The 16,628-nt window shown below is 38.0% G+C and overlaps 1 protein-coding gene across 1 annotated transcript in view; it reads left to right on the top strand.

Moving 5' to 3' along the window:
- Positions 1-11,279, top strand: part of LOC140159652 (MAM and LDL-receptor class A domain-containing protein 2-like) — a 36,478-nt gene extending 25,199 nt beyond the window's left edge. The window contains exons 11-21 of the mRNA XM_072183147.1: positions 179-441; positions 677-767; positions 959-1,150; positions 2,500-2,771; positions 3,021-3,108; positions 5,187-5,360; positions 6,221-6,483; positions 7,023-7,239; positions 7,780-8,048; positions 9,948-10,041; positions 10,849-11,279. Of these exons, the coding sequence (XP_072039248.1) occupies positions 179-441; positions 677-767; positions 959-1,150; positions 2,500-2,771; positions 3,021-3,108; positions 5,187-5,360; positions 6,221-6,483; positions 7,023-7,239; positions 7,780-8,048; positions 9,948-10,041; positions 10,849-11,138 (2,213 nt within the window). The 3' untranslated portion in view covers positions 11,139-11,279. The remainder of the gene's footprint in view (positions 1-178; positions 442-676; positions 768-958; positions 1,151-2,499; positions 2,772-3,020; positions 3,109-5,186; positions 5,361-6,220; positions 6,484-7,022; positions 7,240-7,779; positions 8,049-9,947; positions 10,042-10,848) is intronic.
- Positions 11,280-16,628: the final 5,349 nt, after the last annotated feature.

Genomic DNA, 16,628 nt, shown 5'->3' with positions numbered 1-16,628 from the left:
AATCCTCCTGACCCTCTACACTTTACGCAAAAACAGTAGGTATCCTTATAAAGGTGGTTCTAATTTATAATATTTATCCATTATATAGAGTATGATTTAGCATAGCGGTTGATGCTTCATTATAGTTTCAATTTTATTATGGCTATGTAACTGACATGCATCTGATTATCATTTCCAGGATTCTTTTTATACATCAGCGAAGGTCTAGCAGGTGATGGCGCATCACGCCTTTGGTCACCAATGGCAGATCCACAAAATGCTCCATCCTGCTTACAGTTCTGGTATCACATGTATGGCACAGATGTTGAAACTCTGAATGTGTATATCAAGAAGGATGGGCAAACTTTGCCAACAACGCCATCTTGGAGTATGTCTGGTAACCAAGGAAACTATTGGCATAGAGCTACTTTTGATATTAACATTATCAATGTCGGCTTTAGGGTTAGTGGAGCGGCAATTGAGTATGATATTTGACACAACAACATTATCATCAATAACAACAACAACAACAACATAATAATAATAATAATAACATCGATTTTTCGCCTTAATCTACTATTAGCAATAGCATGACAATAATAATAGGAACATGCAGATTTAGACATGATTTGGTCAGAATCAATTAAAATTAACTTGCTTACTGGACATGAACATTCGCTTTGTTTCAATTCCATAGGTGATTTTTGAAGGCGTCACGGGACAGGACTATAAAGATGATATAGCCATTGATGACGTAACATTTTACAATAGCACTTCATGTCCTATAGGTATGTTAATGACAAAATTGAATAATATAAATAATGCCTTATGACTTTTATTTCAAGAAAGGAAGTATTGTACGATCTGTATTAGTTGTAATGTGAACCCATTTATTCCGTGATTCACTTTATGTGTCTATTGTTCGGGCTATTATTACAGCGGCTAAAGATTATATCTAATTTTGTAATGTCCATTTTAGTGACCACCGACCCTCCACTCCCAACGACTTTACCTCCAAGTCAAGATGAAGCCAACTGTGATTTTGAGAGCGATGATATTTGCGGTTATTCACAACTATTTGATGATGAGATGGACTGGATAAGGTTTACAGGATCTACGCCTTCTGCAGGAACAGGACCAACTGCAGACCACACTCTAGGAACAAGTGGAGGTATTAGAGGAACAATGGGTTATTCAAGTTGAAACCCATTCATCCGCTATCGCCTACAACCCTGTGGAAGGCATGACATTAACCGCGTACACGGGGGGGGGGGGTGTAAATTTCAAATAGAATCATCCATTAGGGTAACCCTATTTGAAATTCACACTCCCTGTGTGTAAGATTAAGGTGGTGTCTTTCATTGGGAGTGTTTGGATTTCAACTGTAATATTATATTAGAGGAACACTATAAAGTCTCACGTTATTAGGAGGACACGTACCAACGCTTTCCAAACAGATTTCTGGTGCACTAAACACTTAAATAAGGGCACTTGAGCAAATTGTTAGTTCATCCTTTGCGAAAAGGTTTGTGACCTACAGCCTTACCCTGGGTAGGGTAGTTCAATCAAACTTCGAGTGACCGTTGTGGAAAGAAAGACAAGTAAGTCAAAACATGAAATTTGTGTCTTGCCTGCGATTATAAAGCAAAAAAGCGAACTAAAACAATACCAACTGACCAGCAGAAACTTTGAATGGATCTAAAAAGATTCAAGTAGTGTACACAACCATGGAAAACAAATGTTAAAAACTATTTAATATCTTCAACAACATCCACAATTTAGGTTTAAATAGACAAAACAACCGACGTTTCGGGAGCATAACAACTTCCCTTTAACTAGATGAAAACAAGTAGCACTAGCAACTGGCACTGCAAATAATTTAATGAGGAAGACAGCAAAAGAAGTGACAAGCATAGAATGAAAAGAAATTAGAATAATAATATAAACATATAAAATCAGTTAGGTGAGGAAAACAGACATGTGCAAGTATAAAATGCCAACCAGCCAAAAAGGGAAAAAAACAAATCTATGGTCAGCCATTCTAGTCAAAAGATCAACAAACAACAAAATATAAAGAAAGGAAAATGTTGAAAAGCTAAAAGCCTAACAATGGACTACTGTTAGTACCATCCATCACCCGAAATAGTACAGCATGTGACCGTAATATTATGACAAACTTAATCAAATTGTTCTTTCACATATCTACATTTACTGCTACTTAGTCAAGACAAGGAAGGGGTGATGAATCTACATAGTTGAAAAAGCCAGATTTTAAGTACATACAAATTTATAATTTCGAAGAAGAATCTATTGAAATTCTCAGCTCAATCGATAATGTGTCATCTTTGATAGGCTACTACATGTATCTTGAATGTAATGTGTCATCTTTGATAGGCTACTACATGTATCTTGAATGTAACGTGTCATCTTTGATAGGCTACTACATGTATCTTGAATGTAATGTGTCCTCTTTGATAGGCTACTACATGTATCTTTAATGTAATGTGTCCTCTTTGATAGGCTACTACATGTATCTTGAATGTTCGGACAGCTATGAAGACCCAGGAGACGTTGCACACCTAGCCAGCCCGTATCTCAACCCTACAACAGAACCACCATGTATGGAGTTCTACTATCACATGTGGGGAGCGGATGTCGATATGCTGAATATCTATGTTGTTGAATTCGGAAGCTCTATGCCCATTGATCCTCATCTGACACTGTTTGGTGATCGAGGTAATCAGTGGTTGCAGGCTTTGGTAGATATGCCAATACTTGCAAAGCCTTATCGGGTGAGTTGTGACCTACTTTTTTTTGTTTATTATGCATATTGAATTTTAAAACCTGGAATAACGTATAGAAGATTTGGTGAAGAAATATTTTAATTACCTCAAGTATGCTGCCACCGGCTATAATAATCACGGTTTTATTTGATATAATATATCTAGGCTGGCAATTTTATCTATATTTGTACATAACAAAGTAATTCGAAAGAACTACGAATGACGTAAAATACATCGTTTCTGTTTTTTCTACACTAGGTTATATTTGAGGCATCAAAAGGCATTACATTTGAAGGTGATATAGCCATAGATGACATTATGTTTTATGATGGATCTTGCCCACAAGGTAATCTGGACAGCTTCAATCATTTGTTAATAGCTAGTAATAGAGATAAATTCAAGGCAGTTTTATTTTCATCCAAGCTGTAAACTACTTGTTTACTGTCTTATGAATCTGTAAAGTGAGATATACAAAAGACATCACTGAGAGTAAAACTCAAGAGAATCAAGAAAGGGAAATCACCCAGAATCAAGTTTGACCTGGAAAACCTCAAGGATCCTGGCATTGCTGCATATTTTCAAGCCACGATAGTAGGAAACTTTTTTCCACTTCTCGCAGCCCACTTGGACATAGACAGCTTCAACAACCAGCTGAATGCGCCGTTCTGAGACACTGCAGAAGAGGTCTTGGAAGAGCAAGATATACGAAGCAGGTTTGGATGTCACACGACGTGCTCATGATCTGTGACAGACAAATCAATAGAGAAGTCAAAAGGGCAACAAAGATGGCTAAGGGAAAATGGATACAAGACCAGTGCTCCACAATTGACAAAAACATGGCGCGCAACAACACCACAACAGCATTTAGACCACCAAAGATCTCATAAGGAGCAAGGCGACTAGAACAGCAGTTATAGGTGACAAGGATGTGATGACAGTATACTCACTGAGAGAACAGCTATTTCCAACAGATGGAAGGAGTATTGAAAAGAGCTGGACAACTGCCAGCTGACTTCTAACAATGAGCTGTTGGAGCTAAGAAGCATTAGTTCAGCAAATGAGGAAAAAGACCCACATGTTCTTTCATCTGAGATATAGGCAGCAATCAAAAGCCTGAAGGATGGAAAGTCATCAAGAATTAACAATGTACCATCAGAGCTTCTGAAGAAGGTGGACAATTATAATGAACGCGTATTACTTGTTGTTCGGGGCTCGTGCATTAGACGCATCAACATCAGCTCGCGTGCATTATTTTGTCCAATTTCTCGAGCAACAAGTAATACGCGTTCATTAACCTATTTCATACACGAGAAGAAAAAACACGTGATTTTAAATTTTAAACAAAATTATAACTAAAAATATTGGAAAACAGAACCAAATATAAATGCATCAACCCGCCCAAAATTGAATCAAGCCTACGCGACGCGAACGCGTGTGCAAGTACTGCGCGTAGTACGCAGATTGCACAATATACACAATCAATGCATGGTTTGGATTTTTCTAACGATTGCTCTGATTGATTCGTGCTATCTAACAGTGTATGAAACAACAATAATGTCAATGCAAAGTTGTGCAATGAGATGTGTACACGGTCAATCCCCGGGAGTCAATCATCATCCTTCTTCCAAAGAAAGGCAACAGAAAAATCTTGCAGAAACTACTGTACCATTAGCTTGATCAGCCATCCCTGCAAGATACCTTTGCGAGTAATACTGAATAGACTGCTACCTCATCGCAAAGGAGCAGGAAAGGTTCACGAAGGGGAGTAGTACGGCATCAATATAGGGAGGTTGGAATAGCTACCGTTTGCCACTGCATGTTTTACCAGGAGGTTCCTGAGCTACTTGCCAGTTAATACTGTCTTACCCCAGACCCCAGGCTCCAATGATCTGTTGAGATACCATGCCAGCCATCAGAGATCTTTCTTGCCATCTATAGCCCGCATATGGAATGTTTGTCCTGTGTATATTTCTGCTATTATATAGATTCCTTTCAGCAAGGAGATTATTATAATCGCTTTATGAGAGATCACTTCTCAACAGCTTCAACCTAACCTGATTTTAACCTGATTTCAACCTAGAGGTTTAAATCAGGTTGAAGTCCATCAGGTTAAAGTCCATTTGCAAATACAACGTGATTTCAACCTGATTTCAACGTCAGACGTCAGGTGTGCCCACTGGGGATTAACATCCCATTATACTGTGATGCTGTACTCCAAAGAGACAGAATAATCAACGCCCTATGTTTATTACAACATAACACCATATTTTGAGTATTATTTATAATGCTTCCGTGATTTGGCAATACCTATAGTATTGTTCTAGGGATGGTGACATGTCTTTAGATCAAACTGAAATCTTTATATAATTACTTTATGGATCTAATGAGGTTTTAAAAATTGGTTTCTGTTTCTTGTTTTTTAAGCGACTTCTGTTCCTTCAGTTGAGGATGCAAATTGTGATTTTGAATCCCAAAACAATACTCTATGTGGTTACTATCAAGATGATGAAGACGACTTTGATTGGACGTTAAACAGCGGGGATACTAATTCCGACTTCACAGGACCATCGGCTGATCACACACTAGGAACTCCAGAAGGTACGTTGTACTACTGCAAATTGATGTCAACAAGTAGATCATTCTTAGAAGTGGCACTTTACTGTCGTTGATGGGGTGAACATTGATAGCCATTCTTGTCCTCGGTTTCTTTATTTCATAATCAGGTAATACCCGTCTTGTCCTCGTTTGTGTTATTTTATGAAACGTAATATCAACGTTCACCCATCAACGTGTGAGGTCGAGATAGTTGGCAACAATGATACTTTACCCTTCGTTTCTCTGCGTGTGTTGTAGTTTAAGTTTTCTCCTAAGAGGTTCATCATTATGACGACGTATTTAAAGACCCATTCAGTGATCCCAGCACAAGTGTAAAAAAATAAAATTGTTTATAAATTGCTTTAAAGTGAAGGATAAGTCATTCAAATTGTCATTTGGTATTTTTGAAATGAAATATTTGGCAAAAAAACGATGAAAACGGTAGTATTAAGTTGAAGCCCCATTTTTAATTTACTGACAGTATATAAATTACAGATTCATGTAAAATGCCCTATTTTGTCTTAACCACATGGCTTTCTGCTGAACCACTAGCAGACTATGTTAGCACATCTATGACAATGACAAAGGTACCAAAATCTGAATTTTGATCATTTTTACGATCGTCCGGATGAGCAAATCACTGAATGGGCCTTTAACAGTTGTTTGATGAGATGGCAAGCTCAAAGTATTTTGAATTCAGATTTTTTTAATCGTATTTGTATATTGATATCTAATGTTATATTAAACAATACAGCAAAAAACAGCGGCATTTAGATGAGATGTAGAAGGAATATCATAACTTTGAATTACCGATCTACCATGTCTACCTTGATTACATTTACTTGTACTCATTATTCCAATAGGCCATTACATTTACTTAGAAACTTCCATCCCACAAAGACCCGGTCAACAAGCTAGACTGATGTCTCCCAGCATACTGGGAAACATGGATGATCTGTGCCTCCAATTCTATTATCATATGAATGGTGAAGACGTTGGTTATTTAAGAGTTTTGTGGTCTGCTATGTACTATGAAGACAAGGAAATGCTAAGAATTGTGGGTGATCAAGGAGATTTATGGACTCCTGCAAGTGTTAATCTGCAATCAACGGGCGCAGAGTTTACGGTAAGACCCCGGAGGCACTCCCATATATTGACAACGTCATGTTCCCATGAAAAGACCCCGGTATTGTTTGTAAATCCTACACCCAATGACCCCGTTTTTGTCAGTAGCCTATACTGAATGACCCCCTTTCTTGAACAATTATTCCTCAAAATTGAAATTTCGGCGCGCTTCGCGCGCATTTTGAGCTAAATAAATTAGTTTTTTTTCACCGAATGAGCCCCATTTTTTCTAAACATTTCTACACCGATAGACCCCTAGTTTCGTACGCTGGTGGGCACAGGTACGTCACTGTCATATTCGAGTGCCTGCCCCGGGGGTAAGACCCTTCCACCTGGGATCAATTCCAGATTCAATTCAAAAAACTGTTGCGTGTCAACGTTTTACAGAACAAAGTGGACTTTTTATTCAGATTTCGGGTGATGGCACTGGCTATGACTTTCAGTATAGGCCTACGTAATTGCCATCCTGTGCTTAAACTAATTTAAAGAAAACAATCAGTCAACTCAAAATACATAATTTAAATTGTTCCACATATTTAGTTCATATTTGAAGGACTTGTGGGTAGTGGCAAACGTGGGGACATAGCAATAGACGATATTCGCATCCTCCGACAGCCATGTCAAGGATATCCCAAGGAGTCTGCGTGTACATTTGATGCAGCTGGACCAGAGGATTTCTGCGGGTATCAACAAAGCACTCTGGATGATTTTGATTGGCAGTGGTATGATGGTACCAGTGATAATGCACCTGTCAATGGTGAGTACGTGTATAGTTGGAGGTTATTTTCTATAGACCTTTCAGAGGATTTCAGAAGACAGCAGCCGTTTGTTTTATGGGTGCTATAACTCTGGGTCATCAACGCTATTCCGGGTATTAAACATGAAAGCTCTTTTGCCATAGAATTTCGCGAATATATCGCGAATTGCACAAGATTAAAATTATTTGATATCAGGACATTCCTCGTATTCAGGATGCAATTTAGTGTGTCTGATGTGCTCTCAGGTCTCACAAAAATTATTGTGCAAATGTTCCTATCCGATTCCTTTAACTTTTCAAATATTGCTGTTTCCGTCGTTTTTTTGCCAAATATTTCAGAGTAAAAATACCTAATGACAATTTGAATGGGGAATCCTTTACTCTTGGGCAATTTATAAATAATTTAAATTTTTGACACCTTCGCTGGGATCACTGAATGGGTTTTTAACGTTTATTTAGTTGGATGGGTGTTAACATTAGTCCATCGGAAGAATTTTAACAACGTCAGTATGCTAAAAGTAATTATATCATTGTTTGCAGGAGACAGTGCGTATGTGTATTTCTCACCCCTACAAGCGCAACCAGGTCAGAGAGGCAAACTTGTTTCGCCAAAGATAGCGGGAATGTCCACCCAACATTGTTTAGACTTTGATTACTTGCTACATAAAGACACAACTCAACAACTCATTATTGGTGTCATGAAATCAGATGGAATGACGTATAATTTGCAAAATTTAATTGGAGGTTCGGCCAAGTGGGCCCATCACAGTCGGACATTAAACGATACGGAAGTCGGTAGGAATTTCCAGGTAAGTGGTACACAAATTGCAATCGGTTGGTCGAATCGTTGAGCCAACACCCAGAGGATGATTTAAGCACTACCCAACACCCCACTGGTTAACTATGCAGCAGGTGAGTAACATGACACCACTGCTCTGCTATGCTGCATAGAAGTACATGGTTAAACTTGAATTTGTACAGTTATATTTGCATTAAAAACCCTGTGAACATGCTGGTCGATTTCACATTTTATGTTATCTACAGAAGGTGTGAATTATCCTTTAAAACACATCACTTTAGTTTTGAAATCGACCAAGTAATAATGACACACACAATTCTAAAACAACATCTTTTGCACAGAATTCAATGGGATTTGAAAAGTAAAGTGGCAGTTGAAACTCTAGTGATAACACTTTTGCAGTGCATGATGGGGCTTCCTTAAATCATCCTCTGGCCAACACCATTGCTATCTTCTGACAAATTGAAACTACGATAGTTAATTGAATAACACTACAGGGTTTACGCACCACAGCGGAGCAATGCGACTTTGGTTGTATTGTGGTATCGGTGTTCTGACACAAATGCTCCTACTTGGTTTCATGGCACAGCTTTACTTTTTGCGCTACTATAACTAATTGTTTGGAAGAACTTAATCTTAGTAAAAGAAGGGTGGTAAACAAGTCTTGGAGTGGATTTGGACGTGGTGTCTTAAGATGCACATGTACAAAGTATGACATCAGCAATCAAATAGCAGGTCTTACGGTTCACAACGACCCGAAGCCAAAAACACTTTTTACCCAAATTCATTTCAGAATGCACAACAAACCACATTGTTTATATAAGTTAACAAAATTAGAATCCTGAATGAAAAGTATAGTATGATAGGACAATGATCTTTACAATTTACGAATCACAATGATTACTTACCCGGCAGTCTGCTTCTTATTGTTGATTACAAAGTTTCGTTGCAATCAATGTTCCGGACAACTCATGTATATCCTGATTCCAACTTATCCTTCGATGACCAATGTTGACTACCATAAAATCGTATATCGTATAAATACAACAATCCTTGCACAGCCGATAATTTCCAAAACGGTGCTGCTTTCACCATTCACACATTTTCTTCACGAGACTTTTTTCCGTACTATTCCACTTACATTGACAGATGTGTTATTCCATAAACCAGACTTCAACATGTCGATAGAAGAATTTTTTCCATTTTATTGGAAACTTTATTGGGAAGAATGAGCACTTTTGTGTTCTCTAAATCTCATTCGTTATATTTGTTAGATTATAAGCACATGTACATTATTGGCTATGCAAAATGTCTGGCTTACAAGTACCTTTATTTGAAGGTACATAGAATATACAGACCCATTAGAAAGCTTACATGTATATCAACTTTCTTGATAACTAGTAAAACTGAAAGTCCCGCTATTAAAAACGCGTTCTGTCACATTCACCGTATTATAACCACATGGTGTTTTCATATTATGCAATGCAATGAACATCCTGTGAATTTTTCTAAGATTCCCAAAATTATGCCATCTCCAATTTACACAATCTGGGGAATACCAATCCATAAATAGAGCATGACTTTGTTATTCTGATTACATGAGGAGTAGCACAACTTGCATCAAATAGCTTTACATGCAACTAAACGAAGATCAACTTGAATTAATACTCACTGCACATCACACAGGTCACGTGCCATAATAATACACATTATCAACAAAGAATATCAACAAAGATGAGTGTTACTAGAGCAAATAACTTTATACGTCATTTATTTGGGTATTTCTGGATACATGCACCACAAATTATGTTACTAATATTTTTATTGTCTTCACGACGACAATGACATTAGGTTAATATATTAAGCGTTTAAATCTTTGAATATTAACTTGGTGGTGTTTTATCAATAGATCCTATTTATTGGTGTCGTTGGTGATAGCTTAAACGGAACTGGCATAATAGCTCTGGATAATCCTACAATACGTTTAGGAAAGTGCCAAGAATGTAAGTTTATTAAGTTTCTTTGGTTTATTATTGAATAATCATTATTATAGAGTATCGGACCATTATCATTATAAAAGACATATACCGACGTGAAATTTAATAATTATTCTTAGCCAAATAATTATGTACGAAGTAAATATCGGGTTACAATTATCTGGGATCCTCAATTATCACCAAATACAGACTTGATATTTAGTATGGAATATTTTTTCGCAAAATTCCAAGACTGGTCTGGAAGGTGTCTGCATAAACGAGGGGAGCAAGTTGGCGCAGCGGTTGTTCCCTCGCCTTGCACCACTGAGGTCCTGGGTTCAAGCCCTTGGTTTATCCCGACTCCATGCTCGGTCTCGCATCTCCGGGATCTCCGGTTTTCTCCTGTATCGCAAAAATCGGTGATTAGTTGTTTGGTTATCAAAAACTTCCTTCACCCAATAGAATTTAGGGAGCTGCACAGATAATTGGTGGATGTTACAATCTAAGTGCGGATAGGTTTGCGCCGTTCGGCAGCAACTGTTCTAGTTGATGCGAACTGATTGTGATGATTCACCATGGCAGCGAAATTACAGCGCTTTGAGTCCCCTAAGATCTGGAAAAAAGGCGCTATATAAATCCACAATTTAATTTTTTCATTTTAATAAACCGCACGGGCTACATAATAATATTGGAGTGTGTCGGGAGATGGTGTAAAATAATTATTTGATAGAAAATGTGATTTCCACGAGATAACATTAAGGACACTTAAAATAAAAGTAATATATTTAATGTCTTAATATCTTAATATCATTTGTATTGTGTCATTAATTGCAGTACCACCGCCAGACACGGGTGAACAAGTTATGATCGAAGACGACAACTCATCCACCATCATTTTGGGTGTTCTCTTGGGCCTTGTTCTCATCATGCTGATCGTCTCAGTTGCTTTCTTTGTCAATCAAAGCAAGCGAAAACAGCCGCCAGTTTCCGATGTATCGATCAAATATACAAATGGGGAAAATAAAAATGTAGCACTACCCAAAGATATGAACATTGAGAATCCAAATTATTTGACAGTAAATTTACCTGTTAATGATTATAATGCAACAGATCCAAACAACTAAATGAAAGCGCGTTTTCACTTTGATAACAAACATGATATGTTGTGGTAAATAAGTGAAATTACGGTGTGAGCAAGTAGAATTAAACATCTGAAGCCACTATTTCTAAGAATTTGTTTTGTCATGTAACTTGTTCCTCCATCTCACATAAATGTCGTCTAGTATAATCCATAATTTTCTGAATCATACTTTGTGGGTACACCAAACAATTCAAGTATACTATTTTTTCCACTTGGCGAGTCAGTAACGTCAGTGCGCATTAAAATTGGGCGCAGCTTCAACTCACGTTTGCTCAAAGCGCTGACATGCGTTGTACGAGTTTAAAAGCGACGCATAGATACACGCGCGTAACAGCTGCATCAACGAGTCGACGTCGCTGACTCGCCAAGATAAATAGTATATACAGCGACGCAGCCGTGTTGCCAAATTCAAACTTAATCTTACAAGTAGTAGGCCTACTTCTAGTATTCTTTAAAAAAAAGGCCCAGTGATTTATACTGTGCTCTGACCACTTCGGACACATGTCATTCCATAAACCATTTAACAATCAAGGACTCTGCAGCTTTGAAGCGCATACCCTAGATATTGACCTTCGCAACTAGGATCAGCTCCCCGAGGTTCGTACAGGTTACAACGAGACACACAGGGTATGTAGAGTATATACAGTCATGGACAAAAGTTTGGAATATTTTTTATTTTTGTATCAAATGCAGTTTTCAATCATACTAGGAACAGGTTTATTGTTATGGAATAGTGCTCAGTTGAATTTAATTGAAAGATACAAATATACTTTGATGTTCACATCACACAGTTTGTCAATTAAACAGAGAATTACCTGAGGAAACGCATTACAATGGAAGAATCACACAATCACACAATCGCAACACGAAAGGGTAAAATCACAATTGTGCCACTTTTATTAGGGCAGAGGGCTGTACATTTAAATCAATGATAGCATCAAGTTTATCAAGAGTTCCTTCGTGAAATCAAAAGAATGCATCGATAACACAACTTTACAGTTTTATCATGATACAGGTATAATAATTCTTTTTTCCCACTTAAAACAGATTAAAAGATAAATACATATTTCACATTCTGCTACAAAATTAACATGATTAAATACGTGTACAACGTCGGTGATTTTATCATGGTAAATACTGTTCTCTTTGTCACTCAAGACATGTTAAAAGACAGACAAATATTGCACACTCTGTTGTAAAATTAAAATCTTGTTAACAAAATATTGCACATCATAATTATACGTTTGAAATTTTACACTAAAGATTTAAAATTCATGATGATTTTTATCAAGTCATAAGCAGTTGAATCCGACATTGCTTGAAATCAAAAGGATGGGTCCTCAGAGCCCCTTCTGCGTGACCGTCACCTGTAGCAATGCATCTAGCTGGCGTGCCCTCGTCTTCAATAGAATTATACTGAGCAATTATTACATAATCATTCCTAATCCTACAAATGAATGTTCATTTATTAACTGTACTGTAGGAGTATTTGGATATAACATTCTATTCAATATCCTAAAAAGTGGCACAAAAGGGTTTTCATACATTTGTATTTAGTGAAGCAGATCTCTGGATTGCCGAAACCAAAATGAATAAAACAAACGGTATTAAAAAGCTATGACTGCTACCTTGACGTTGATGTAAGTCACATCAGTATTTTCTAATTGCCAAAGTGGGCGCTAATTTCCACTTGCACAATTTTTTTTGAAGCTGTAGTGTTCATATCCGGGCTCAAAGTTCTACATTCTCATTTTCAAGGAATCCCCTCACGCATAGGGCTCCGTGCGCCGTGGTGTTGTCATCTTGGATCTCGATATTGTTCCCGAAGTCTCTTCTTGCAAACGGAAGCATAACTGTATCAAGAACATGCAGATATTGGTTCTGGTTCATGTGTCCTTCTAGCTTGGAGAGGTGTGATTTTGACTTACTGTGAAATACTCCCCATACTGTGATTCCACCTGGAGTCTAGGCAGGATACAATCTTCAAGCAGGGCTTGACCAACCTGTCTTCGGACCTTAAATCGGTCATCTTGTCTGTAGAGGAGGAACCATGCCTTGTCACTGAAGATCACATTACGCCAGTGGCCTACTGTCAAATTCCTATGTCTCTGTGACCAAAGGAAGCACGCATGCCGATGTCGTTGCAGAAGTATCGGCTTTCTTATTAGTCGTCTTGGGCGAAAACCTGCACTAACCAGTCTATTGTTCACAAGTTTCCTGGTAACAGGCACGTTTACGGACCTCAGCTATTCTGCTCGTAGCCGAGATGCAGGCTTTGTGCGGCCATTACGGCAAAGTCTCAAGAGAGATCGGTCTTCCCTGGTGGTTGTCTTTCAAGGCCGACCTGACCTTGGTCTAGGTGTAGTAGTTCCGGTCTCTAGACGTCTCTTCAAAATTTTAGAAACTGCACCTTATGTAATTCCTAAAGCGGCACCAATATCCTTCTGTTTGTAGCCGCCATTACGTAAATCAATGACACGGGCGTATAAATCTGCGCTCAACTCGTACACCATGATCATAAATATCGTATACAACAGACAGATAAAAGTAAAGCTGGTTTCTTCAAACCGTAATGCAAAAGCCAATGTTACCTTATGAATCATATCGCTAAAATAACTGTGAAAAGGATGCCCGATGGTTCAATGGTCAGGTATAAGAAGCCATTGTCCTACATTGCGTATTGTGTGATATGGAATGGTACCTGAGACCTTGCCAGACACCCGTGATCCATTTTGCATGGCTGACGGGTCATTGATGGTAAGAAATCTGCACTTAAAAACAGGGCTATGCAAAAAAATAAAAATATTCCAAACTTTTGTCCATGACTGTATAACCACATAGTCAAAAACAAGAAGGGAGGTATAAGATCTAACCCAATGCTAATGAGTTCAATTAAAGTACAAATATCATATTACATTTAATGAAGTAAGCTATCCTTTCTCCTGCCTTTTCTGCATATTTGATTTGATTTGATTTATTGACAAAGCAAGCAAGCAAGCAAGCAAACATTCAAAAGCAGAAAAAAATATAGTCAATACTTCTGGCGGACTTTTTAGCGGACTAAATCACTTTAAAGTGGGTCTCCGACAACCCCGTTGACGAAAAAGAAAAATATTTTATAAAAACGACAAAAAACCCATGCACAGCACAACATATCAGTGATAAAGGTTCATAAAACTGCACAATTTGCGCGAAAAAGAAAACACACCAACCATGCCAACGACAATTTTACTTGGCGATATCATTTGGCAAAGTGGACCATAACCGATGGAATTTAACAAAGAGGGAATTTTGGAAAGATGCCGGATATAAATGTTGACTGCTTACCTGGACAAAAGAGTATACTATTAAGCCTGATTATAGTCAGCACAGCTAATAATTACATTTCTTCCGCAGACACCCAACAGCAAACATAATGCGAAGATAATCAAAACGAGAAAGAATGGTGGGAATTTCAAGAACTGGAGCCTTGTGCTGTAAGAAGTCGTGGACTGACAAGGACCAGGAAAACAGTATCTGGTGAACCTTGTCTTGACCCCTTTCAGTTTATTTTTGTGACCCTCTCTGTAGGAGCCCAAACTGGAACACGGTACTCCAGGATAGGTCTCACCAGAACAAAGGAAAGTTTCTTCATGGTATCCGGATCATTGAATCTAACCATTCTTGGGACGAAGCTAAGCAAACGTAGGGTCTTCTTCTTCTTAAATTCTGTGATGTAACTGACTGAACTTAATTGAAGGATTCCCGACCATATAGGAACTTTTTGGGAGGGATGAGAATTTTCACTTAAGGCAAGCTCAAGGCTCGACCCTCGTCGATCGTATCTCCCGACCGGCAGCGCAACGCCTTTACCACTCGCCATCTCGCTCTCTCTACTAGTGATAGTGATACTAGTGATAGTAAGCTCAAGGTTTGAAGACAAAACAACGCCGAAGTGCTTGTGCTTGTGCTTAAAAACAATTTTAAGAGGAATATCACCCATGTAATATCTTACGGAAAGAGAACGACGGGATCTGGTAGTGTGCATTACTACATATTTAGCAGCATGGAGGGGAAGTTTATTGACGATACTCCATGTCTGATTGCATCTAAGTCATCTTGAAGAATATCTTCATCCTGGGGAGAAGTAATAGGTCCTTAAACAGGGAAGATCGAGAACATAGACTTTGAGAAGTAGGGGCCAAGAATGGAGCCCTATGGGACCCTGGACTTAACATGAATCCAATCGGAAAATTCTAAGTATTATAATAGCGATATAGGCCTGAACATGAGGGCCACTTCCGTTGACATCTTCTGTTGGTTCCCATACGATCACTGTAGTACATGTGATGGCAGTGGTATATCTTGGTTTCACCGGCTTCCCCATGTGATTCCAAGCAAAATACTCGCAATTTTTATCAGCCTATTCATTGAATGAAAAATAATATATATTTAAAATAGGTTCGAGTTTGGTAATCTTGCCAAAAGCAATTATCAGATTACCAATTCCAATGAATAGAAACAATTAGATCCGCTTGAAAGCAATTCTTTTACAGCTTATTCGTATGACAATAACACTTGGCCGCCACACACGTTTAGACCATGGTTGAAAATGAAATAAATAAACGTCTCGCTAAAATTTGACCATTCCGATCAGTTTACTAACGTTTACGTGCAATTCGCGTATCAACAGGGGCACTTCCGGGTTTGGATGTCGACAAATACCCATGATGCATTTCAATTTTTCGGCTTATAGTCTATAGTTGGCGCAACGAATTATGAATACCGAAAATTAACCAAGGAATTGCACCCTTTGGATTCTATTATAGAGGTTGTAATGTGCACTGAGCAATTTAAAGGAGGATTTCGTGATCCTAGCATCCTCTTTTTATGACATTTTTCAGTAGATATCCACGAAAAAAGCTTATTTCCAAAATTTCAGTTGATTCCGATTTTGCGTTTGCGAGTTATGCATAATTATGTGTATTACACTGCTCCATAGACAATGTGTTGTAATTTCGTTCTGGTGCACCAGAACGAAATTCAAATTTGGCGATATTTTTGCTAAACGAATTAATCTGCAAGAAATATTTGGTACATAAACATTATGTAGCCAGAGGTATCCAGTGGTGTAAAAATCTCAACTTTTTTTTGGGAAAAGTGGGGGGATGAGGCTGTGGATCACGAAATGCCCCTTTAATTTGATTGTTTATCTTTGTTTACAATTTAGGGATTATTTCATGCGTGATGACATTTTTGGGAATCCCTTCTTATGCATCAAGTTGATCAAAAACAAATTGAATCATATCTAATTTTGGATTGTTGGGAACCCCTTGTTCTTTATAGTATTGCACGATTTGGAAAATCCCCGAAAAAAGTAAAGTGAATATGTTGGGACAACCCCCAAGAAAGTAATGTGAAAGGTTATTGTTTACAATTATTCTTGGGAATTTCCCGATTACATCATATGTTGTGAAAGTAGTAATTGGCTATT

The sequence above is a fragment of the Amphiura filiformis genome, chromosome 8 (genome assembly GCF_039555335.1).
Source record: "Amphiura filiformis chromosome 8, Afil_fr2py, whole genome shotgun sequence".
NCBI classification, from domain to species: domain Eukaryota; kingdom Metazoa; phylum Echinodermata; class Ophiuroidea; order Amphilepidida; family Amphiuridae; genus Amphiura; species Amphiura filiformis.
This window is presented reverse-complemented; position numbering and strand designations above follow the sequence as displayed.